The sequence below is a fragment of the Haliotis rufescens genome, unplaced genomic scaffold, assembly GCF_023055435.1.
Source record: "Haliotis rufescens isolate VD_foot unplaced genomic scaffold, xgHalRufe1.0.p SCAF_15, whole genome shotgun sequence".
NCBI lineage: Eukaryota > Metazoa > Mollusca > Gastropoda > Lepetellida > Haliotidae > Haliotis > Haliotis rufescens.
The window spans coordinates 9,074,967-9,102,517 of record NW_025963835.1 but is presented as its reverse complement, the minus strand read 5'-3'; the positions used below and the strand labels follow the sequence as shown (position 1 = coordinate 9,102,517).

The 27,551-nt window shown below is 41.1% G+C and overlaps 1 protein-coding gene across 3 annotated transcripts in view; it reads left to right on the top strand.

Moving 5' to 3' along the window:
- LOC124147154 (TBC1 domain family member 10B-like) overlaps positions 1-17,379 on the top strand; it is a 120,628-nt gene extending 103,249 nt beyond the window's left edge. For 2 of the 3 annotated variants that reach the window (XM_046517764.2, XM_046517763.2), the window contains 2 exons: positions 2,259-2,413; positions 17,056-17,379. In XM_046517764.2, the coding sequence (XP_046373720.1) occupies positions 2,259-2,413; positions 17,056-17,172 (272 nt within the window). In that variant the 3' untranslated portion in view covers positions 17,173-17,379. Of the gene's footprint in view, positions 1-2,258; positions 2,414-13,855; positions 16,553-17,055 lie in introns of those variants that run through there. The other variant, XR_007221016.1, reaches the window with a different exon arrangement.
- Positions 17,380-27,551: the final 10,172 nt, after the last annotated feature.

Sequence of the window (27,551 nt, the reverse complement as noted above, 5' to 3'; positions counted from 1 at the left end):
ATCCACCACCATGTTACCCCACATTCCACTGACATCCAGTACCATGTTACCTCACATTCCACTGACATCCACCATTATATTACCCAACATTCCACTGACATCCACCACCATCTTACCTCACATTCCACTGACATCCACCACCATGTTACCTCAAATTCCACTGACATCCACCACCATGTTACCCCACATTCCACTGAGATCCACCACCATGTTACCTCATATTCCACTGACATCCACCATTAGATTACCCAACATTCCACTGACATCCAGCACCATGTTACCTCACATTCCACTGAGATCCACCACCATGTTACCCCACATTCCACTGACATCCACCTCCATGTTACCCAACATTCCACTGACATCCACCACCATGTTACCCCACATTCCACCGACATCCAGTACCATGTTACCTCACATTCCACTGACATCCACCATTATATTACCCAACATTCCACTGACATCCACCACCATGTTACCTCAAATTCCACTGACATCCACCACCATGTTACCTCATATTCCACTGACATCCACCATTAGATTACCCCACATTCCACTGATATCCACCACCATGTTACCTCACATTCCACCGACATCCAGTACCATGTTACCCCACACTCCACTGACATCCACCACCATGTTACCTCACATTCCACTGACATCCACCACCATGTTACCCAACATTCCACTGACATCCACCTCCATGTTACCCAACACTCCACTGACATCCACCACCATGTTACCTCACATTCCACTGACATCCACCACTATGTTACCCCACATTCCACTAACATCCACCACCATGTTACCCCACATACCACTGACATCCACCACCATGTTACCTCAAATTCCACTGACATCCACCACCATGTTACCCCATATTCCACTGACATCCACCACCATGTTACCCCACATTCCACTGACATCCACCACCATGTTACCTCACATTCCACCGACATCCAGTACCATGTTACCTCACATTCCACTGACATCCAGTACCATGTTACCTCATATTCCACTGACATCCAGTACCATGTTACCCCACATTCCACTGACATCCAGTACCATGTTACCTCACATTCCACCGACATCCAGCATTATATTACCTCACATTCCACTGACATCCAGTACCATGTTACCTAATATTCCACTGACATCCACCACCATGTAACCCCACATTCCACTGACATCCAGCGCCATGTTACCCCACATTGCACTGACATCCAGTACCATGTAACCCCACATTCCACTGACATCCACCACCACGTTACCTCATATTCCACTGACATCCACCACCATGTTACCCTACATTCCACTGACATCCACCACCAGGTTACCAAACATTCCACTGACATCCAGTACCATGTTACCCCACATTCCACTGACATCGACCATTATATTACCCAACATTCCACTGACATCCAGTACCATGTTACCCCACATTCCACTGACATCCACCATTATATTACCCAACTTTCCACTGACATCCAGTACCATGTTACCCCACATTCCACCGACATCCAGTACCATGTTACCCCACATTCCACTGACATCCAGTACCATGTTACCTCACATTCCACTGACATCCAGTACCATGTTACCTCACATTCCACCGACATCCAGTACCATGTTACCCCACATTCCACTGACATCCAGTACCATGGTACCCCACATTCCACCGACATCCACCACCATGTTACCTCATATTCCACTGACATCCACCATTAGATTACCCCACATTCCACTGACATCCACCACCATGTAACCCCACATTCCACTGACATCCAGCGCCATGTTACCCCACATTCCACTGACATCCACCACCATGTTACCTCACATTCCACAGACATCCACCACCATGTTACCTCACATTCCACTGACATCCACCACCATGGTACCTCACATTCCACAGACATCCACCACCATGTTACCCCACATTCCACTGACATCCACCACCATGTTACCTCACATTCCACTGACTTCCACCACCATGTTACCTCACATTCCACTGACATCCAGCAACATGTTACCTCACATTCCACTGACATCCACCACCATGTTACCCCACATTCCACTGACATCCACCACCATGTTACCTCACATTCCACTGAGATCCACCACCATGTTACCCCACATTCCACTGACATCCACCACCATGTTACCTCACATTGATCTACTCACAATTTATGTTTGATTTCTCGTTACTACTGATAAAATGGGTTACCATGTAATAATATCTGTATTTGTTTTGATGATAGGTGTAAAAGTGATGTTCCGCATTGCCCTGGTCCTCATCAAAATGACTTTAAGTGGCGGTGACAAACTGGCTGAATGTACTTCCTTCTATGAAACATTAGAAAAACTCAGAAACATTCCAATGGATGCATTTGATGAAGAAACACTGGCTAGGGAGGTAAGAATTTTAGTCTATGTTAATGTTAATATCATTTCTGCTTATTTTGAGCTTTATTACCCTGTTTTTATACTAGCTCGGCTTGCGTGTGTGGCTACATTACTAGCATCAATGCATGTGTACCCATGCTTCACGTACATTTAGGCCTAACAAAAATATTGAAGCGAAAACCAGCATCATAAGATTACTCTTTTTCACCTGAAATTACGTTATTTTACTCCACTGATTACTCCAAAGCTTCATTTAGGGTTGCCATCTCTGCTTATGCAATACTTCAGACTATATGGGCCTCTTTTTCTTTACTACTTGAATGAGATGAAATATATACCGGTATATACATCCTAAAATATTTACCCTTTGAAATTTACCAAGCCTGACAAGATTTTCTTCAGAGGGGGTATTTTCCTCTTTAGTGCATATGTAACCAGGGTTGTTCATAAATAACAAGGGCAGTTGTATGTAAGGAGGATTTATTAACGATGGTCAGAACAACAAACGCTGTGAAACATACGTAAATAAATATAAATATACACGTAAACATACATACATACATACATACATACATACATACATACATACATACATACATACATACATACATACATACATACATACATACATAATATATATATATTTATAGTTATTTGGCTAGTGCTTTCAAGTCTCATCAGGCCATAACTGAATAACGGACATGAAGTAGTAACATATAGTTACGTGACGTCATAACATTTAGGAAACTATGACGTCACGATACCAAGGTGACAATGGACAAATAACTTGCGCCTTTACATTTAACTGTGGCGCGTATTTATGAATGAAATGTTGCTCTTTTTGAAACAATGTAGGTTCATGATCAAAATTTAGCTTATATAGCGGGAAAACTGAAAGGTTGCCACTTCAACATGTATCTAAATGTTCACTGTGTGGAATCGTGCGGTTGTGTGGCTGCTTTATTTGTGAACGGTGAAGATTCATTCTTCTTTTTGATTTATGTTCTGTCTTTCCGATATACTTTTCATTGCATCCACTACAAACAATCAAGTAAATAACATTTCTAGTATCACAAGTCATATTTTGTTTTACAGTAAATTTAGTGTCCTTTGTAATTTGGACTGAACAGCCTTCAATTTGTCAGCGCACTTAGAAATCTGTGGAGTGATGACAACAGGATCAAATTTAGAACTTGTCAAAATATTTCTAGGATTTTGGGGTTGTCTTTGGCTGTTGATAATTTTATATTTGCTCAATATCTTCTCCATTTTAATACTTTGATTCAAAATAGGTAGGCAGGTATCGTTGAACCATGGATAATGTTTTTTCATGATTAGGGCTCGAAGGTAGATACTACAGTTAAATTATTCCCCACATTGTTTTCTTCAGACTCTTCTCTCAGTTTTAGTTGCTTAATACTTAGCGCCTTCTGTATGCTATCTTCAATTAGCTTTGCGGGATAATTTTGATGCAGTAGGAAACTCTTAAGTTCAGCAAGGCGGGTAGTTTTAACATCATTCCCGGAAACAATATATATATACATGGACATAAATTTGTATGGGTATATCACATCCACATTCAGTCATAGTTATATTCATTCACATCGTCACACGGAGGACATCATAGAAATAGATTGAGCTCATGTTTTTTTAACAAATACATTTAAGGATGTGTTATAAGTTACAATGATGACTGTTGTCGGTTGTCAGCATGGTCAAGGAGTTGTGGCTGGTGTGCTGGTAAAATGTTGGGTGTTTATATTTTAACACAGCCAATCAGGCGTAAGCTTAATTAAACAAAGGACCGACCAAAGCTACCTACCCTTCCCTACAACCAGTAGAAGTTACATAAAAGAAAACTCCACACAGAGATTAAGTCATTATTCTGTTGAAAGCAGTGCTGTAGTGCTGAAACAGCAGCTGTACAGGTTTTTTAATTCTAATTTTTTAATTTTAAAAACGGCTTTTCCATTGGAAGTGAGGTCAGTCATATGACAGTGAAATTGACCTTCATAAGTGTATGAACTGATAATATGTCAGTCCTAACTACATTGTGTGATATATTTACATTCGAGTATACTGGAAGTGACCTTTGAACTTGACTACGAGTGCGCATGCATGAGCGGAAGCTCAGGTGTTTGATGGGAAAAAAGCAAGTAGAAGTAGCTTGGTTACGGATGGAGGGGATTTGACATGAACTGTCAGTGGTGTGAATTGAATCAAGTTGAATGAGAGAAGGACTAACAGTGGAAAAGGCCATAAAGGTAATTAAGATCGGTAGCAGAGCGTGGTTGCGGGAAAACGGGACGGGCAGTATGGGACATGGTTACAAGAATCCCCCGACTTTGACAAATGAGATGGAATACGAGACGTGGAAAAACGAAGTTGAAATATGATGTCACATGACCGAGGTTGTAGAGGAAAAACAGGCACTCGCAGTCTTACTGGTATCGGTTACGGGACAAGCTAGGGCATATGCAATGGCAATTGATGTGAAAGACTTGAATTTCAAAACGGGTTTGTAAATTCTTGTCCAAGCACTTGAGGGACACTGTTGATTTAGCATACACGGCATACAGGGATTTTTATAGTTTCACAAAGGCTGAAGAAATGACAATGTCAGAATTTATCATTGAATATGAACGGGGATATACCCAGAGTAGGAAATATCAGATTGTTTTGCCAGATTCAGTACTCTCATTCAAGTTGCTTGATTCATCAGGATTGACTCAGAAAGAAAGACAGTTAGTCATGACTGCAGCTAACGATAGAAACTTTGAATCTATGAAATCAGCTTTGAGGAGAATATTTGGTGATGTTAAAAGTCAGGATTCTGACGGCGCCATATATGTGAAACAGGAATCAACATATTACACTAGAAATAGCCAGAGCAGTTATAGAGGACGTCAACAAGGACAGAGATACTCGGGTCCAAGGTACAGGAATGAGCCACGTGACAGATACAGTTCAGCTTACAGTGGTAATAGAAATGATACGCCTGATAGGGGAACGAATCCAATTAACAGGTTTGGAAAGCGCAGCCGATGTGTAATTTGTCAGTCAACTTTCCATTGGGCTAAAGATTGCCCACACCAAGAGACACCAAGAAACAATGAGGAAGTGAAAATGATAGAAATAGAAGAACAGACAGAGCAATGTAACTTGACACTGTTTACAAAGGATCAAAGTACGGAGAACAAAATTCTACTAACAGAAGCATTGGGATGTTCAGTACTAGACACTGCCTGTTCAAGTACAGTATGTGGACAGCAATGGTTGGACCAATACATAGTGACACTCAGTTCTCAGGAAAGGGGTGAAATTATTTCAAATCCTAGCAATAAGAGCTTTAGATATGGAGATGGAGTGAAAGTTTTCTCATCATCCAATGTTATGATACCAGCAGTAATGGTGACACTCGGTGCACTATAAACACAGAAGTTGTAGACTCAGACATTCCTCTTTTGCTTGGAAAACCATCACTGAAGAAAGCTGGATTAATTCTGATTTGCCAAATGACACAGCTATCATGTTTCATAAACCAGTGAACTTAGAACTGACATCAACTGGACATTATTGCATTGATCTAGTTGGACAAAGAGATTTTCCTGCTGAACAAACTTCAGATCGTGGCCTGGATCAGTGTACAGTTGAACAGTTAGATTCAGAAGCACTCTTCATAAAAGAAAATCTTGGTGAAAAGGATCAAAAGAAAGCACTGGAGAAGCTTCACAAGCAGTTTGGACACACCACAGCGGAAAGACTACAGAGGCTTATTCAAAATGCAGGGAATAAAGATCCCAACGTCTTGAAGACATTAACAGAAATAGTTGAGAAATGTAAAACATGTGAAAGGTATAGGTAACAACCAACTAAGCCATCAGTTGGATTTCCTAAGGCTACAGATTTCAATGAGACAGTGGCTGTTGACTTACACAAACTTGGAAAGAGCCTCCTGTGGTATTTGCACATTATTGATGAATTTACCAGATTTAGTGCTGGAGCTATTATTAGAAGTAAGCAATCATCAGTTTTCGTTCAGAACTTTATTCAGCATTGGATAAGTATTCATGGAGCACCACAAAAACTCTTAAGTGACAATGGAGAATTCACCAATGCTGAAGTGAGAGACATGTGTGAGAATTTTAACATTGAAGTAAAGACCACAGCAGCTGAGAGTCCATTGAGCAATGGATTGCTTGAACGCCATAATCAGACTTTGACAAATATCATGAGAAAGGTGGAATCTGAGAAGAACTGTGACTGGGAAATGGCACTTAGTTGGGCATTAATTGCCAAGAACAGCCTCAATAAAATTTCTGGATACAGCGCATAACAGTTGGTTTCTGGACGAAACCCAAATCTACCATCAGTTCTGACTGACAAGGCACCATCACTTGAGGGTACCACAACAAGTGCAACTGTGGGAAAACATATTAATACAACGTTTGCATCAAGACAGGCTATCATCGAAGCTGAAAGTTCTGAAAGATTGAGAAAAGCCCTCAGAAAGCAGGTTCGTCCTGTTGCTGGAAATTCTGAGACCGGTGACAAAGTCTGCTTCAAGAGGTCAGGTGATCCTAAATGGAAGGCTCCAGGAACTGTGATAGGACAACACGGTACTGTGGTTTTCGTGAGAAATGGAGGAATTGTGGTAAGGGTTCATAGAAGTAGAATGAGGCGTTGTGTAGAAAGAGAAATTCTTGAAAATAACAATGAACATAATGAGAGGCAAGTAGAACAAGGGGAAACTGTGAAAAGACATGATAGTGTCGAGGAAGACAGTGACCTAGAGATACAAACAAAAGGAACATTAGAACTACAGATAAGAGAAGTTTCTGATGAACTTAATTTACCTGTGAACAATCCACAGGAAAGATTATCACAAATATAGTCTGGGTAGACAATTTCATATTCACATCAAGACACTGGAGATCAAGTCTGTGTGAAAGTTCTAAGCAGAGCAGAAAAAGCAACAGGCAAAAACAGGAGCTGGTACAACTTAGAATTCACTAATTCTGAAATGCAAGGTATAAGTCAGTCAGTTGATTTGTCCAAGGTAGAAGAATTGCGGATTATCCCCTGTGAAATCATGGAGGAAAACATCATGATTACAGAAGATGTTTCATGGACTAAACCCAAGCTAACTGAACTTGATAATTGGAAGAAAAATGGAGTTTACAAAGAAGTTGTCGATGATGGGCAAAGATGTGTGTCAACCAGGTGGGTCTGTACACTTAAAGAAACACCAGAGAAAATAATACCGAAGGCAAGGTTACTTGCACGAGGATTTGAAGAAGTTGAGAATACGGACATTCAAAAAGATTCCCCAACATGTGCTAAAGAATCGCTGAAACTTATCTTGGCAGTATTTTGTCAGAATAAATGGAAACCTCATTCAATGGATATTAAAACTGCGTTTCTTCAACGTGAAGAGATGAAGAGAGATGTATACATTAGACTTCCAAAAGAAGCAAGTGTACTTGGAAAACTCTGGCATCTTCTATGGACTAAGTGATGCATCACTACATTGGTATCAGAAAGTCAAGTCAGTCATGTTGAAACTAGGAGCTAAAGTATCGAGAGTTGACCCAGCAGTATTTTTCATGGAAGGACAAGGTCAAGAAACTGTTGGAATATTGGCATGTCATGGTGTCGACTTTATTTGGGTGGATCTGCAGAATTCAGATCAAATGTAATGGAATCTGTGAGATCATACTTCAAGGTTGGAAAAAAAGAAAACCAAGCTTTCCAATACTTGGGAATGGACTTATCTTGCCAGGACGGATACATTTTCTTACATCAACAGAAATATGCAGAAAGCCTCAACTTTGTCCAGATTGATAGATCTAGATCCGCTCAGAAATCTTTACCCCTGAACGATATTGAGAAGCATGAACTCAGATCCAAGATAGGACAAATACTGTGGATAGCTAAACAGAGTCGTCCTGATGTTATATTTGATGCTTGCCGACTAGCAGCATGTACGAAGGATGCCAAAGTTGAACATCTTTTGACAGCAAACAAGATTATTAGGAAGATTAATAAATGTAGGAAAGGAACTTTCACTTGTAGTTTTCAGTGATGCTTCGTTAGGAAACCTGCCAGATGGAGGCACACAGGGTGGACACATGATTTTCCTCACAGGCAGTACAGGAAAGATGACACCTTTATGTTGGAACTCGAAGAAGATTCGTCGGGTGGTGCGAAGCACACTGGCTGGTGAAACTTTGGCGATGGCTGATGGTATTGATACAGGAGTGTACCTATCAATGTTGTTTGGAGAACTGAGTGGTGAGAAACACAACAGAATGATATTGACCTGTATCAATGACTCAAAAAGACTGAAAATGGAAATTAGTTGGATCAAGGAGTTAGTGGAATGTGGACAGATAGGAGATGTGACATGGGTGGACACTAATAACCAGTTGGCAGACTGTCTGACCAAAGAGGGCGCTTCACCTATGAAGTTACTATGGGTCCTTGAAGAAGGAACTCTGTGAAGATATTATTATAAACTGCATCATCTTTTAACCTGCTTTTATGAAGATTCATCTTAAAAGAAGAAAAAAAAATGTTTGTTGGAACAGTCTGCGTCCTTCTTTTACAGAAAACTATTTTATACAAATCAAAAATATTTGAGGTTATATGATGTGAAGAAACTGTTCTTGTGATATACCCGGTACTGTACAGAGACTGGTTTAAAGAAATCTTAGTGGAGAATTTTTTGTTTTACTTTTACTGAGAAAGTCTGAGGGAAGGCTTTGCATATTAACAAACAGAATTTTGACACAGCCAGCAAAGGTTGTCACTCCAGCCTTATCACATTTGAAGAAAAACTTTAAAGAAGTGGGAGATTGATAATATGTCAGTCCTAACTACATTGTGTGATATATTTACATTTGAGTGTACTGGAAGTGACCTCTGAACTTGACTACGAGTGCACATGCATTAGGGGAAGCTCAGGTGTTTGATGGGGAAAAAACAAGACGTAGCGTGGTTACGGATGGCGGGGATGTGACATAAACTGTCAGTGGTGTGAATTGAATCAAATTGAATGAGTGAAGGACTAACAGTGGAAAGGGCCATAAAGGTAATTAACATGAACGACACAATTTGACATTCATACGTTTTTCATGAGGCCATATTCTTGAAATGACATAACACTGACGGACTACTTCCACATTCCGAGGGGAACCCCTGGGGATTCACAGGCACGAACACATAACGATGCGTTGTTTCTGATCATTTAGACCCTTTGATTTTGAACTCAGTGTTTTAGTTTACATTGAGAAACATCAGAGAGTTTGTCTGCATGATCATTCACGAATATCCTCGCTATGACCTATCCTAGTGAACAAAACAAAGAAATGCACATCCAAACTATCGTGTGTATTGTAGTCTACAGCAATCTACGACTATACCATAGTGTCTATTTGACATATCTTTACAATCATCTTTCAATGATCGACCAATTGATCAATGATGACCAACACAGGTTCATTAACAACTTTGGAAATCTCTCCAGTCACGTTATCGTGTCAGCCATTTGACATCTTGTACTTGATGCACATGTATTACGACGTGCTGTCATTGTGACCGACTTATTGGGGTAGTACTTAACAGGCCTTTCTCATCAATAGATGATATTTTTTACTTATCCTTTATTACTCCTTAATGCATTCACTACTTACCTTACAACAACTAGAAGGACAGCGCAATTGCGAAGGTCCTGGGTGAAGAAATAAAGTTGTTGTTCTGAAGTCCCTTCACTGACCTTCCGTCGCTGTCCTGTGACCTTGATGACACCTAAGGTCATCTTCTTCACATCACTGCTTGTCGCACTACAGCAAGGACACGTCCCAGCGGAGCTCTCCTTTTGGATTAATTTAGACCTTCAGTTTCCGTCAACAATCCTAAAATTTGCGATGCGATCTGCGATGGGTGATGTATTCTTTTCATATTATTTTTTACCATGTTGTGTAGTTTTATGTGAATTAATTAGGTGTGAAGAGACTCTTGTCTTTTTTCCAGCCACATATTTGTTGTTCACCGCCATTTTGAATTATGTTACAATTGTTTGCCTGCCAAGGTAGTCAAATTGTTTACAATTCTCAGCTAAGTATGTATAACATATTCTTGTGCTCTTAAATACTACTAGCTTTGGCGTAACAGTGAGTTGCGTATGTATAAATTATTGTATACACTTTCAACTCGTTAAAAATATGTTTGCCGATTGATTAATACCAAATCTACGGCCTTCTTCCAGTCCTGCTTCATCAATAATTCTTTAATTGCATACCTATGTTTGCACGATTGTACTATTTGTCGTGGAAAAATCTTACCAAGATTATCATCCACATTGGTTGGCTTGCACACATATGTGTTCGCTAAAATCTGAAAGTAAATAGCTTTGGTTTTACATTCAGTTGTGTATATAAAAATATTGTATACACTTTCAACTCGTATTTTTGCCGATAGATTATTGTTCAATTCTACGGCATTCTTCCAGTACCGTCTCATCAACAATGGTTTAATTGCGTAACTTATGCTTGAGCGTTGTACTAATTGTCGTGGAAAAAATCGCCCAAATATCTTTATCCATGTACCTCGGCATGCACGTTCATGTGCTCGCCAAATTCTAAATGTAACTTTTGTGTAAATCTCTCTCCAACGACTTTACAGTATAAAAGCAGGTTACTCACAATCATATTTTGTAGTAATCCCGTCGCAAGACGAGAGGAATGTCACAATCGCTGAATAGTGAAGGACATGGTTTGGTCATTACCACCCAGCTGTTATTATCGGCGGGTAATATGACGCCCATAACTGTGACTGCAGAAGTGCACCCTCCACCAAAATCAACAATGCCAGAGGATTTTGTGAGTATCGTAACTGCTCTTAATTTTCAGCCGCCGGACACATCCAGATCTGTTAAATTTGTGACGTCGGCGACAACACCAATGTCTCAAGACACTATGATAGGGGTAGCACAGACGCAAGCCATGGTCCAGTCAATACCTTTGAGCTTTGTGTCTCAGTTACCTGCGCCAAGCGCAGCGCTGACTACTACCCAAGCCCCTCTATTACGCAGGCGACGCACAATCGGCTTAGCGCTGTTCCAACATATCCAACGCAGCAGATGTACGCTCAGGCGTCAACACCGTTCCCGTACTCTAATTGGACAATGGTCCAAGTGCTTCTACATTGATGCAGTCATCACCAATGAGCCTTGTCTCATAGACCTGCGCTGAGCGCAGCATCTGCGTACCAATCAAGGTCTCTACAATGACGTCACAACCGGCACATAATCAGCTTAGTGATGTTCCAACATCCTTGGTACAAGTGTAAGCGCCTACACCTGCGCCTAACGTATACCAAATACCTAATGTGTTTTCTGGTACATCACCGGGCAGCACGTACGGGAACATCACCACATGACTCCAGGCGGGTCATCAAATCCTGCTGATAGAGAAGGCACTGCGCACCGGAGCAGATCACCGGCTTAGCACAAGTACCCCTATGGGTAGCAGACCATCTCGTGTCAGTAACGCCCTCCCCTGGTAACGGGGTAGATAAGAGGGACACCACGAGGTCATTAGAGGAAGACTTCTCCAAACTCACATTTGCTCCATCATTTAAGCCACCAACATTGTCAATGTTTGCCATGGATCAGGATCTATCAGAAGATAACCCTATCTGATTAGATCACTTCCAAGCTATGGTGATTTTCCTACAGTGTCAGATTGACCACAGGAAAATTCATCTTGAGCCCGGCCTGGCGGAGATTACCGTTACACCCAGACTTTACAGTGTTTCAACTGGGATTCTGGTTTCAAGGGCAGACTGCTACATCAACCTTGGTCATCTACTCCCCTGTTCAATGAACAGAACGCAGATACGCACGCGAAGTTCCCAAAACGCTTGGAATGACACTGTGCTCAAGACTCTAGAGCACGTCTCTTTTAGTCTATCCGAGTGGGCTGGCAAGTCAGGCAATTATAAGCCTAAACACGCGTCTCTCAAGGAAGACCAGTTTTCCCTTACTGGGAAAGGGCGTGGCAGAGACAGGTCTCAAGGATGATTACATACTCATCGTACTATATTATGGTTTCCGTATGCACGTAGGGGTAACCCCACCGTTGACCACAGTTTGATTTGGAAAATCCAACAGAGACATACTGTTGGTAAGAAGAGCTGTAGAGTTGGTTCACAACCCAGTCTTTACACCAGGGTTTTATCCTCACATCTGCCTGGTACCCATGAAGGACCCAGACAAGATGAGAATGATACACAATCTCTCCGTGTTCAATGAATGTTATGTGAAGCGTCCACATTATTGCCGCCTCACCACGTTGAGACCTCTCATAATCAACATCAATACGTTTGATTCTTGATCAGTCTCAACTATCCATGCCAACCATAGATTCCTTAGGTCCAGTTCAATGGGGTTCACTACCAGTGGGCAGTGTTCCCATTTGGCATGTCAGTGACCCTATGGCTATTTACAGGAGTAATGAGAAGCCAATAACTGTGTATCTACACTTGTTTCAAGTCGTACCATATTTTCTTGATTAAAGTGTGCACTTTTTTTCCAAAAAACACAGCTGTGTAGAAGGGGGTGTGCATTATACACGCAATAATGAGTTTTGATATTTTTTTCCCCAACTGAAAGAACATTACCGTGAGCACGTAACACAGGAAATACCATGTCAACAAATCCATACTGAAGTGCGCAAATTAATCATGTAATTACAGTCAGGCTATAAAAAGTGTTCTTTGTATATCTGGACTTATGTTTGTAACTTATTTCATAAATTTTATTAAAAATTCCTTTTAATATTGTTTTAATTAATTTCGTGTGAAGCAATCGCACAACTCACCGTTCGTTATTAACAGCAACCTCGGTCAGATTACCGCTATTGACCCTTTGAAACGAACTTTAGTTGACAGAGAATGGATACATATATCATAAATGCCATACTTTGACTCGTTAAAAGTCATATTTGTTATAGTTTGACGATTCTATGTCAACACGTAGTTCTCGCAATCACGTGCGCGGGAGCCTCGACGGTGACTGGTCAAACTGGTTCCATGTGAAAAATAATAACTGGCAATAGTGATCAGCTGCTTCGCTTCGTGTTATAATTATTTGAAGTATATTTAGTAAAAGCTTCAACTAAAATAACAAGATATTGGAATACATGAATATTATTCCTGATAAAAAAAATAGTTTCAGGTACAATTTTTGGCGATCCTTGCATTAAAATCTTGTAAAGTTATATCATTGGGTGTGTCTTGACCGAATCATCAGTAGATTCCATCAAAACGTGTGTACAGCTGATTGCTGTTTCCGGCTTAGGTTACAAAATAATACACAAAGTAATCTTAATCCCTGGTTGTAAAACAATGCCTAGCAGAACAAAAAATACAATTTCAACAGTAAATCAACATGTCTGGTGATTTTTTTATCCCTAATTTCAAATTTGTACTGACCAAGTTTCTCATCACCCGTTCGTTTACCGGAATTTGCTAAAGCGGCTCGGTGTAATTTTTTTCTGCGCTTGATATTCGATTTATTTATTTTCCAAAATACTGAATCCGCTAGAGGGGGGTGTGCATTATACTCGGGTGTGCACTATACTCAAGAACATATTGTAGATAGAGGACAATCTACTGTATCATCAACACATGTCAACGTTAGTACGCCACCTGGAATTCACCAGGCAGATGGCTACTATATCTTTTTAACTGGGATGGATAATCAACAAGGCGAAGTTGGGAGTTAGTGGACGCCTCCCATCAGGGGTGGGGTGTTCACTTACAAGACCAGATAACCTAAGCTATGGTCCGGCGCTCAGTGAAAGTGGCACATAAACAACTTGGAGTTCGAAGCTTAAATTCTGGCCTTATCACATTGGCAGAATCAACTACTGTCAGCCCAACTCGCAATATCCAAAGACAACAGCACTGCAGTGTGGTGCTTGCACAATCAGGGAAAAACACACTCCCACTCTCTACTTCAACAGACATTCAGATTTTTCCATCTAGTGGATCGGCTGCAACTACAGTTCATAGTTCTGCACATCCCAGGATGTCGAAACATACTGACCGGTACCTTATCACGTCCAGACAGGGTGGCTCCCTACGAGTGGAAACTTCTCACAGAAGCATCCCAGTTACTGCTTCAGAAGTTCAGGCAACCAACCAACCACCAACTCATGACGTATATCTCCCCGTTACCGGATCCGCAGACTTGGACGGTGGACAAGTTCAGTATCCCTTGGGAAGGGCTAAAAGCATACACTTTTCCGTCACCAGTTTTACTTCCAAAGGTGATACAGGGGATCAAGGGGACAAGGTATCTTGCTCTCACCTTGGTCGTGCCCTGATGACCGACAAGAGGGTGGTTTGTCGAGTTCAGAAAAATCTAGCAGAAGACGATCCACTATCCCTCCCACAGTGGTCCAACCTACTCATCCATCCTCACAGCAAATTGTATCACCCAACGTCTGCACTCATGGTTCTTCTTTTAAAGGCGTTTAAGTGTGAAGGGTTATTTCAGCACGGGCAGCAAAGCTATAGCTTTAGTTCATCGTTCCTCTCTCATTTGAGACTTTTTGCTAGGCAAAAGAATCAAGACCCTACGATTTCGTCACAACAATTCCTAGCGGAATACCTCCTACATTTGCGTATCCAAAGACACTTGGAAGGTAGCACCATTACTGCGTACTTGGTTGCACTTAACTCAGTGTTGGCTGTTCCAGGAAAATCACAAGGTGATTAAGGTCACGGAACTACAGGCCCTATTACGCTCATTCAGGCTTGAGGATCAGGAGGCTAAGTTCCGCCCACCTGCTTGGGACTTGAACGTGGTACCTACGTGGAACAAGGTTTACGAGGGCCCCCTTCTAGCCCCTCTATGCATCCTCATTTTATGACCTCACCAAGAAAACAATGGTTTCCCCTGGCATTAGCAATGGCGGCACGGGTGAGTGAACTACATGTGATCGACACCACCCAGTTCCGCTTTGAGCATTGGACGCACGTAGCGGTACATCTCGGGTTATGCTGGGATTATTTTTAAAATCAGCTACCAGGCCAACCCGACTGTTCCTTCACCATCCCACCAATATCGACTATTGTGGAAGCCGTACATGAAGGTGAACTTCTTCTGGGCTCAGTGTGAGCAGTTTGAGTTTTCATTCGCCGCTCCAAGACTAGGCTCGGTTCGAGGAAGCGGTTATTTATACCCATGTTTACTAGGTCCACGACCGAAGTTAGTCACAAATACCATATCTCTATGGTTATGCAGTCATCCTTCAGACCTACAAGATCACCAAAACGGAATCCACCGAGAGCGAATTACCCTCACGATCTCAGGGTGTCAGCCTTACCATGGCTCTACACGGCAATTGTTTTAATAGAACAATCATGGAAGGATATTTCTGGAGGTTCGACACAGTTTTCGTTAGTCATTATCTACGCGTTGTGGCTCTCGAGGACGTTGAAGGCGTGCACAGTTTGGCCCTCTGGTTGTAACCAAGCAGGTTACCAACCACTGACACAAATAATGAACTCGCCCTATACAGAGTTAGCCTACTTCCATGTGCAGTCACTCAGTTGCCGCCAAGAAGAATATTAGACATTCTTGTTTGTCAACGATGGCTCTATGATGTAGTAAGTAAAGAATTAGGTGATTAGCTATTATTTTCTTTATTACTAAGTGTGTATTGGGAATTTCTTTGTAATTCCTATGTTCAATCATTTTGATTTTTGAACAACCCTACCGTAATGGCGTTTTTCTTAACTTTTCCGCTTCACAGTTTATCGACCAACTGGTGTCGTATTTCAGGGTGTGAATTAATGAGGTTTCTGTATTCTGAAGGTTTACCCACCTCCAAACCGTCCGATACAGATGCATTAAGGAGTATTACAGGATAAGTAAAAAATTTAGTAAAATCTAAATATTATTTACATTTGTATACTTATCCTGCATTACTACATATAAGGCCCACCCGTTGCACGACTTGCCTCCCCACTTTGTCACAGGACAGCGCCGGAAGGTCAGTAAAGGGACTTCAGAACAACAACTATATTTCTTCACCCAGGACTTTCGCAGTTGCGCTGTCCTTCTAGTTGTTGTAAGGTAAGCAATGAATGCATTAAGGAGTAATAAAGGATAAGTATACAAATGTAAAAAATATTTAGATTTTACTAAATTATTTGAATACATTTGTAGTAAACAAACTACAACAGATGTTCCTGTTCAGCTAGTTGAGCATACATATTCTCACATCACCTCTCTTTTTGAGGAACTATTTTATTCCGCTATACAGCTGGTTGTTTATGCCTCTCAGTGTAAACATGAAGTCACGTACTAAATAAAATTGTTAATAGATGTAGGCCTATGTCATTCTGGGTAAAAAAATAGTGACATAAAAAATTAAAAGAATTGACTTTTACTCTGAGTGAGTTCATTGGAGTATGCACCTTCATAGAGTGAGGGCCAAACATTGTATGAAGCTCCGATGTTCATACAGTTAAAGGTCAAAACATCATTTCATTACAATGAATACAGAAAATACACATATACATTGTATATACACTGCCACACATACATGTAATTCATACTTGGGTTGTCTTTTTCAGTCGCTTAAACTGAACATAAACGAACGTGATATGGAGAAGGAACATCAACGACAGATAGTGAAGCGACGCAAAGAGAAAGAGAAAGGTTCAAGATCCAACAAGAAAAACAAGACGTAGCCATCATTCCACACAACATTGTTAAATTCCAATTTTTTCTGGGAACAAATCAAAAGCTGTGTATTTGGATCTAGTTCACCTCTCCATCGGATACACATGCACAAAGTTGGTTCTCACGCACCATTACAAGATGTTTCTTATCCAAATATTGACAGAAAGCTGTCCATGCATATAAACCTTGATAATATAATTTCAGTCAACAGGGTACAATTAAGGAATAAGCGGGGTTAGTTTTGCAGTGAGTTAAAAATCTTGCAGTAGAATTATCACCCTGTATTTGGCAGTTGCTTACAGTCTATGCTCATAAACCATGGGTGTATTGACAGGGAACAAGGAGAGAAAAGACTTGTTTTTTGTGCCCATATTAAATCTTTGGAATTTAAAGATGCAATATTTTTAGTGTTTTTATTTGAGTGTTTCATGTGATATTGGCCAGTGCTTTACCTCATGTATGCTGACATTCCACATGACCAGGTTGTGACAGACAGCTCATACAACAAATCAAAGAGGATTCAAGTGTTGTTGTTTACCTAAGACATGTTTCAAGGATAAGAAAGATTTCTTGTTTTCTCTTTCAGGTCTTAGTATCTGCCTTGTATTTCTCTACAGAGACAGTTTGTGTAACATTATTAAAGGTCTGTTTTTAACTGCATTCAATCTAAAATACCATTTCAGACAAGGTGGTTGATCTGGCTCAGGCTGTCAATTTGGACATGCCATCAATGACTCTAGAATTATCATATGACAAAAGTGTGCATTTTTAGCTCCCCTGACTGAAAGTCACCGAGCTTATGTTATATGCTTATCCAGCGTCGAGCGACGGTATTGCCAGCACTTGTAAAGATCTTCATATCTGAAACCAGTAGGCAATTGAAACTTAATTTGGTATGCTGTTATCACTAATAATGCCAAATGACTCTGTTCAAGAGGTTTGTTTCCATTGGTCAATATGACTGCCAAAGTAGCCATATTGATAAACACTAATTTTTTAAACTTATCCCACACTACTCCTAAATGCATTTACTGCTAACCTTTTGACAGAAGTGAAGAAAAGAAAAGAGAAAAGTGTTGTTCCATTCTGAAGCAGGACCCTCCCAATCACTAGCTGCCACGTCATACCGGAAGTGGCTGATGACTGATTTCTCCATATTAGTGTTGATCGCGGTACAGAACACATGTGCTGCCAACTAGTTTTCTGTCCTTGTGACTTTCAACACTTCTATCTAAAAACCGGTATTCTTCCCCCTGTGAGGGTGGTGTCCGGTTTGGTGTGCTTTATATGCAGTTGTATGTATTATTAGCACGTGAAGGTGACAGTGTGGCATAGTTTTTCAGGTGTTGTTGTTCTGTTCAGCCATTTTGAATTGCTAACTTGTCCCAGTGCTTCTCAAAATATGGTTCTGTATTTCATCGCTGGCTAGGTGTTAGCATAGTGTGTAAGTAGGCTGAGCACTTCATCCACGGTTATAGCCTAACACTATACTTATATTACGTTAATTATCCATTATTGTGAACTTTAACTTACTTAGTTCTCTGTAATTGGAGGCCATATTTATAGAAACTTTAGCGTATTTGTTTAACAATAGGCGCTAGTTGCTTGCACTTTAAAACATTGTACGGTTATTATAGTGTTACAGATTAAAATATATTTCTTTTGTGGGGAATAAAATCTGTTTAACTTGCTCTTTATTAAGGACAAACAACTTGTTTACTACTTCAATTTTAAATTGGCTTGCTTTTTACGCTTGCACGTTGCACTAATTACCGGGGAGAAAAAATCTACCAGAGATCCTCACCCTCAATGTTAAAACTCCACTATACTTTGCACTTCGACACACAAGTGTATTTTTTGTGCTCCACTTTCTCCTGTAAGTTTCTCCAGGTATAAGCTGGCATCGGCAAAGCGCTTGGCTTAGCAGTCTCGCAGGTGCCCCAAGAGGATGACAGACTTTCAAGAGTCTTTCATGCCTACCTCCCCGGTAATTACTACCCAGCATTCGACCTCTTGGTGGGCGCTATCCACACCCTCAGGGAATGTCGACATCATACAGTCGCCTATTACATCCCAAAGCGCAAAGCACTATGACAGCATCTACATTGGCATCCACTGCTTTTGTGCAGCCTACTACATCTGTAATGTCTGCGATAGCTCCGGCCTACGTACCTCAGGGCGCATCTACTACATCAGTGCCTTAGGGCGTATCTACACTGACGGCTCCTTTAGTGCCTCAAGGTGCGTCCACAATGCGTTCGCCTCCAGGCAATGTGACTAAGCCTATGCTACCCGCCAACACTTTGTTACGGCTATGGCCTTATTGTCTGTGCCTGCACTAACCAATCCTCATGGCCATTTATTATCTGCACCTCTGGGCTACTCTGCTCTGTCGGCACAGACGTGGATGCAATCCTTTATGCAAGCCATGTATCAACAAGCACATACACTTCTCTTTGTTCAGGCGCTTGTGCTTGCCTATCAGCAAACTACTGTGGCATCTTCGGTGTCTTACGCACCACCAGCACTTCAGGTGAATACACTTATCCAAGCTCGTGCTATACCCCAAGTGCCTGTAGCGCTTCTGGCATCTCTTACAGTCCCATCTACGATTATGGCTTTGCCAGGGGTGGGCTTGGGTACTCCGTCATAGTCTCGGCCCAAATCACGGGACTCATTGTTTCCGGTACGGATGAGCTTCCAAGGCGTTAAAGTCCATACAGCGAAGCCGTTCTCCTGTCCACCATTCATGGCATTATCATTCAGACTCCTCTGATGTGTCACTAGCTGAGTCGCTTGACAACCTCATGCAGTGGGATATGCACCTTGGCCTTGCTCAGATGCCAGAAAGGATGGCTGACCGTCTTTCAGCGGTAGCGCCTTCCCCTGGCTCAGGCGTCGACAAGAGGGACATGAACTGGTCGCACCCTACTTCCATTCTGCCTGACCCCATGTTAAAGGATATGGTCAGAGCGCTGGATGAGGACTTAACATCTCACCAACTTTTAAGTCGCAAATATTTAGGGATGATTTTCGCATACAAGCCTATGGGATGAAGAGCATGCTCACAACTTGAAGATCTACATAGGATGACAGGCTTGTCCAAGCCTATTACCATCAAGATCCCTGACAGCCATTTCTCATTCATAGAAACGGAAATCCCGATAAATCTTGTCGGCATTAGCTTCATTGTCCTGTGCTATGGACCAAGATCTTTCTGAGACCAATGCCAATAGGATCGATCATTTCCAGATGGTGGTAAACTTCCAACAAAGGCAGATCGACCACATGTGCAATCACCTTAAGGTGGCTTTAGCTGTAATTACTGGCTCCCACCGTCTGGGGTATCTGGCCTTATCCAATTGGGATTCTGAATTTATGCGCCAGCTGCTCTGTCAGCCATGGTTGGCCTCAACATTATTTAATGGCCAAACAACTGACATGCATACCAAAGTCTCGAGCATAGCACTCAAGACTCTAGAACATGTATCCAAAAACCTTGGCCAATGTGCGTAGAAATCAGGGAAGTATCGACCCAGGCACTCATCCCTCAAGGACCAGACTACCGATCACTCCTCCTTTTGTGGCAAAGGACGAAGCAGGGGCAAAGGCCAAGGCTCCTTTCAATCCTGTAGGGGTAGTTCCAGGGGTAGGAGCGGGGACTGGAGGGGGAAACATTGACCCAGTGGACAATCACAACTGAGATCTCCCACCTCCAGTCATCCCAATAGTCGACACGCCATAAAGGTTGTGCAGACCCCAGCTCTAACACCTGTGTTCTACTCTCTCATTTTTCTCGTTCCCAAGCGGGATTGAAACAAGATGTGGATGATACACAAACTTGCACTGTTCAACAAACATTACCTAGAGCGTCCTCCGTTCTTTTTGTCTCATTACCTGAGACTGCTCAGGGGCAGCATCAATGCTTACGACTCCCTGATCAGCCTCAACCTGCAGGATGCTTACCTGCATGTGGCAATCCACTTCCAGTGGGTGGTCATTACCATCTTTACCCATCTGTGCACCACTTGTACACTGACCTGCAGCAGTCCATCACACTACACCAATGGCAAGTGCTTCTGGGACTGTTTATATCAGCTAAAGACTTGATAACAGGACCCGTCGGTATCATTCGCTCTACCAGCCCATCTCAGGACTCACCTCAGTTGGTGGATGGTAGAGTCGAACTTCTTAGGAGGAGTCTTATCAGATCTATCCCCAGCGTCACACCTATTCGAAGACGCATCTGTGCAGGTTTGGAAGTGGTTAAGAGCGTACGCTTTTCCACACAGCAGGCAACCACACTCCACACCAGGCAGGTTTCATCTTCACAGGCTGGTTAGTTTACAAAGAGCCCTAGGCAAGATTGCCTAAGGCTATTGCTATGGCATGTGACCCTCAACTCGCTTTATTACGCTCATTTAGGCTTGAGGATCAGAAGGCCAAAGTCCCCCTGTGTGGGATTTGAATGTGGTAATTCGGTGTTTGCGTGGAACTCCATTCGAGCCTCTCCATGCAACATCATTTTTCAACCTCACCAAGAAGACAATTTTTCTCTTGGCACTAGCCACGGCGGCAAGAGTGAGCAAGATTCGATGCGTTCAATATCGCTTTACGCTTTGAACGTGGTACGCAAAGAGCAGTCAACCTGATTGTTATGCTGGGATTTTAAAGCTAAAAACCAGTTGCCAGGACAACCCGATCGTTCTTTCACTGTCCCACCATTATCGTACATCGTGGGAGTGGAAGACAAGGACCAACTCTTATTGTGTCCCGTGCATGCACTGGGAGTTTTCATCCGCCGAGCCAAGACTAGACATGGTACATGGAAATGATTGTTTATCCCTGTTTCCATGACCAAAGTCAAATGCAATACAGCCATCATGGAAGGATGTTTTGGGAGGTTAGACTTGGTCTTCTCCAGCCACTCCCTGAGGGACGTGGCTTTAGAAGACGTCAAGGGTATTCGCAGTTTTGGACTGCTTGTTGTTGCACAGCAGGTGACCACTCAGTGACGCCATAAAAACAAGTGAATCATGTCCAGAGCCAGCCTTACCCTACTTGTGTAGTTTCATTACTCTTTTGTTTATGGGGTTTTTACTGCGTCTACATGGTCATGGCTTAGTAACTCTAATGCTATTGTCTTCTACTGTTTGTTTACCAGGACGTACTCATACTCTCATTACCTTTCTGTGGACAGGATTGGCTGATCTTGCTCAATCTGCGCAGAAGAATTGCGCCATGCAGCTGACACGACTTCTAGTCAGGAGACTTTTATTGAATACACCATCTGATGCAGATGCATTATGGAGTAATGCAGAATAATTTAAACATCTCGTAAAAACGGGATTTTTTTCATACGGTATTTGTATACTTAAACTGCATTACTATGTCTAAGGGCCCACCCATCACAGACCTGCCTCCCCACTATATCTTCAGACATTTTACGTGTGACCAACAGTAATACGGAGAAATCAGTCGTGTACCACTACATGGAAGCTAGTGATTGGGAGGGTCCTGCCTCAGAATAGAACAACACTTTCCTCTCTTCAGGAAAATCAATCACAGCTTCACTTCTGTCAAAAGGTAAGCAGTGAATGCATTAAGGAGCAATGCAGGATAAGTATACAAATATAAAAAATATCTAGATTTTAAAAGTTATATCCATTAATCTGCCATTATGTCCTTCAAAATCTAATGATACTATCAGCTCACATGTCGTGTTTATTCCAAACTTTTCACCTTGATCTGACCTTTTATAAATTGTAAATATGAATAATAGTTTATTATTTATTATATATTTATTGCTTATTAGCTATTAGTTATTAGTTTCTAATTCTTTCTGTTGCTTTTTGTTTTTGTTTGAAATTGTAAAAAGCTATCTTTCAGGTTGAACAATTGATCATGTTAGACAAACTATGAATGTCATATACAACGATATACCAGGATGCTGTTAAGGATGAATGTTGTCCCAAAAACTAAAGAATATGCACTCAAGATTTTACGCGTAGAGGATTAGAAGCCAGGTTGGAGTGTTGGTAGCAAAGGTTGAATTCCCAATCCATAATAATTTAAGGTCTGAATCTGTTGAATCAGCATTGAAATAACAAATGTTGTTATGAAAAAATATAATTCAAAAACTAAAACAATACAAGAAGTTGTCATTCTTTTCCAATAATGTTTGTCTCGTTTTAACAACCATTATCATTGGTAATTAGTTACTATGTATACTCAACAACAAAAGTTTCTGTGACACAAATATTTTAGTGTACTTTTCAAACAAGTAAAGTTTGGTTTTCAATATTGTAGTACATGTATGGAATCAAGTCACAAAAAACGCAACTGCTACAGAAAAGCATGCATTCCATGCAAAAGTTGACTTTTATGCAAGCGCCATGCATTCACTACCCAAGAATGGCTATAAAGACGTGCGTTAACGGGATGCCATATGCATTGTTTTGCATCGTGCTGACAACAACCACTCAGAAAAACAGCAAAATTACGCAATTATTCAACATTAGGAAATGCCACGCCTGTCCGAAAATGAGATTCTGCGAGCCATTGGTATGCTTGAAGCAGGATTGAGTCAACATGATGTTGCAAGACAATTTAACGTCCACAGAAACACCATTTGGTGTTTATGGCAAAGTTGGCAACAGACGAATGCAGTCAGAGACCATCCTCGGAGTGGCAGGCCACGCGTAACCAATAATCGACAAGACAAATGGATTCGAACAACACATTTACGAAATCGATTCCAGCCAGCAACAGTGACTGCAAGAAGCATCCCTGGCCTTCGACGAATATCTTCACAAACTATACGTCGTCGCCTCAGATGTGCAGGGATTGTCGCCAAAAGACCCGCCAGACGGTCAAGCCCGTCTACAGTGGAGCAGACATGGTGTACGCTGGACGGCCATGCAGTGGGGACAAGTTCTATTCACTGACGAGTCTCGTTTTCACCCCAGCCACAGTGATGGACGGATTCGAGTGTACCAACGTCGAGGTGAACGTTACGTCAAACATTGTGTCATGGAAGAAGATCGGTTCAGGGGCGGCAGCATTATGGTATGGGGTGTGATTACAGCAAGACAGAGGATCTGTTTGATAGTGGTAAAGGGAAATCTCAATGGACAGCGCTACCGTGACTAGATCATCGGCCCTGTTGTTCTACCGTTTTTGCGTGGTCATGGCCCAGGCATTACCTTTCAACATGACAACGCCTGGCCTCATATTGCTCAACTTCAGGATTCTCTTCAACAAAACAATGTGAATGTCATCCCCTGGCCGGCTCGCTCCCCTGATCTCTCACCAATCGAGCACATGTGGGATGAGATGGATCGGTGCCTTCGACGTCAACCACGTGTTCCACAGACACTTCAGGAACTTCGAAACATGCTCCAGCAGATATGGACAGATATCCCACAGGATTTTGTGCGACGCCTGGTCCATTCCATGAGACAAAGATGTGTTGCTTGCATCGCAACCAGAGGTGGACACACACGCTATTGATTTGTAAATTGACATTTTGGCATTTTCATGTTTTTTATTAAATCAAACATTTTCTGAAGTCAGTATGGCAAATTAAACCATTTGAACGCTTACAGGAGTCTTTTATCTGTTGCAAACCGAAAAATTTTCAGATTTGGTAAAAAACACAACTTTGCATTAAATCTTATTCAATGTCACAGGAACTTTTGTTGTTCAGTGTATTTGTAGTATCCAGATGGGATAGACTCAACTCTTGGTGTGAAGAGTACATTACATATACAAGTTGTAACAGTTTGTCAAATCACTTACCCCAATGTTGATTGATCATTGTTTTCTTACTGTGTGTGGTTTATGTTATCATGCAGTCTCACAATACACCCAACTCTGGGTGTGAAGTGCCTATACATGGTGTATGTACATGTTGTAACACAGGGTTCAAACACGTACAGTGATGGATCATTCCATCAGTGGAGATGCTAAACAAATGGACGTCATATAGTAGGTGTCACATGCCAAAAGCACCTCAGGTGATGCAAGTTGTGAAACATCGTATCTGGAATTTAATGACTATATTTGGTGTGCTATTATATTACAAGGACAAGTACTGGCAAACAGTTTTCTATGTTTATATAGCTGATGATTGATGTTGTTTATTGAGATCGATAAATATGAATACATTCCCCCCAACATTTTGTATTGGAGTATGTATATGACTTTGATCACTAGTTTCAACCAAGATATTTTCATTTAATTCCTTCATTTGCTGTGGTAACATTCAGTAGCACTATTAACTTCCGACAGTAAAAGCGGCAATACACCCAATACACTCAATCCTGCTGTCTATCTTGTGACTTTCTTCTTGGCAAGTACGACAGGCAAAAATCATTGTTTACAAATATTTCATTGATTTCAGAGACCTGTAACACACGCACTAATAACATAATATCTGTAGTATGTGTCCAGCAATTAAAAGGAATATATTGCTTCAATTGGAGAACACCTTGCAAACAGGAAAACTCAACTATTGCAGTGTGATTGCACGCAGCATCCTACATTTCATAATTAATATAAATGCGTGAGTGAGTGAATATGGTTTTACGCCGTGTTTAGCATTATTCCAGCAGGGGACACCGGAAATGGGCTTCACACTTTGTACCTATGTTGGGAATCGAACCCGGGTCTTCGGCGTGACGAGCAAACGCTTTAACCACTAGGCTACCCAACCGCCTCTATAGTTGCAAGAAGTGCTTATAACTTTGTTATTATACCTAGGGGCATAGGACTGTTTCGGTGTTTACCAAACCCGGAAGTGATGCCATCAAACCATACATGTCAGGTCTGTTGTTGTAGACAATTGATTCCAGTTGAATAACATAGCTGGGGCACTATTTTGATGTGTGTTGGCAAGTTTGCATATGTCTTGATATATTTGTCTATTGTCTACGGAACCTATCTTGCTGAAACTTGGCACACGTCTTTCCGCCAATGATTACTCCTTACTAACTTGTTACAGACATTTTGGTCTGATTTTTCAATATGATTTGTCGCTTGTGGCCATTGGATAACCATTTTGGCAGTTAATGAAGTCCAATTTGGCATATGTTTCCTATGCAGTGGCACTGAAGCTGTATGTTCCATTTCTCACTGTACTCTTTTTGTACTTGATTTGACCATTGCATTTTGACCATGCACACAAATTGACAGGTATTCCTTGAATTTTCTTTGAAATTTCTGCCGAAACTTTGCAAAACTAACGTGGTCAATGATCTGATACAGAATTAATATTGTCCTGATAGAAATATCAATGGCATGACACCAAAAATGATAAGCCTACTTTTTGCTGTGGCTCAGTCAGTACCGGTATATTTATTTCAAATGTATTGAAGTTTGGTTTATATTTAAGTAGTAGTGGAACTCAACACACAGGTTCCATTTTGTGCCATATTTAAGACTTTGACTTGTGCACTTTGACCATGATTTTATCAAAATAGCTTTTCCACCCACTATTAACATCTCCTCCTTAGAAGAAACTGAAACCTCACATGCTTCCCTCCACCAATGACACCTGAATGTAGTAAAGAGGTTCTGACTTTCAATACCGGTGTTTGTGATCAACCATGAGATAAGGGACCTTATGAGTAACAATCAGATTTTGACTTCTTATTATATTTTAAAACCACAGTATCCTAGGACCACAAAAATACAATTCATAACCTTCAATTCTTATTTATGACAGATACATGGCAACAAACATTTGAACTCATTTTCTGCAAAGTCCCATTTCCAGACTTCTAACTGTTATGTAATGTTTATGCAGTTTTTAGATAAAAAGTCTGATTAATTGAAAGTAGATATGTATGCTCAGATGTTTTGAAATAAAGATTTTATTATATTACGAACTAACAAGAGAAAATAAGATATTTTTGTACAGTCTGCACACATGACATCAACTTACATGTGTATAAATTGCCATATGACAATTGTATCCAAGCACCCACAAGGTCCCTTTCTCCTGGGGGGTCACATTTATGGCCATTACTTTTTGTAAATGCCATGGAATTACGGTACATGTGTAGTCAGCAAGGACATGTTACAATTACTTTGAGATTTTAAAACATGTTTTGACCATGCTTTTAAGTTCTCTCAAAATATATATTTGGCTCTGTAAACTTCTGAGAAATTTCCAGAATGTGGGATCTGAACTTTGGTCTGTATGTTTCCATTTAAAATGTCATCATAGATTTTGGTTTAGCTTTTCCTTAGTATTTATGCAAAAAATATTTGATAAACAATGTTGTTGGCCATACAGCCATATTGAATAACCTATTTGTGGTCATTACTGAATCAATTTTGTTCAAAATGTAATGAAATTTGGTACATTTGTAGTTTGTAATGG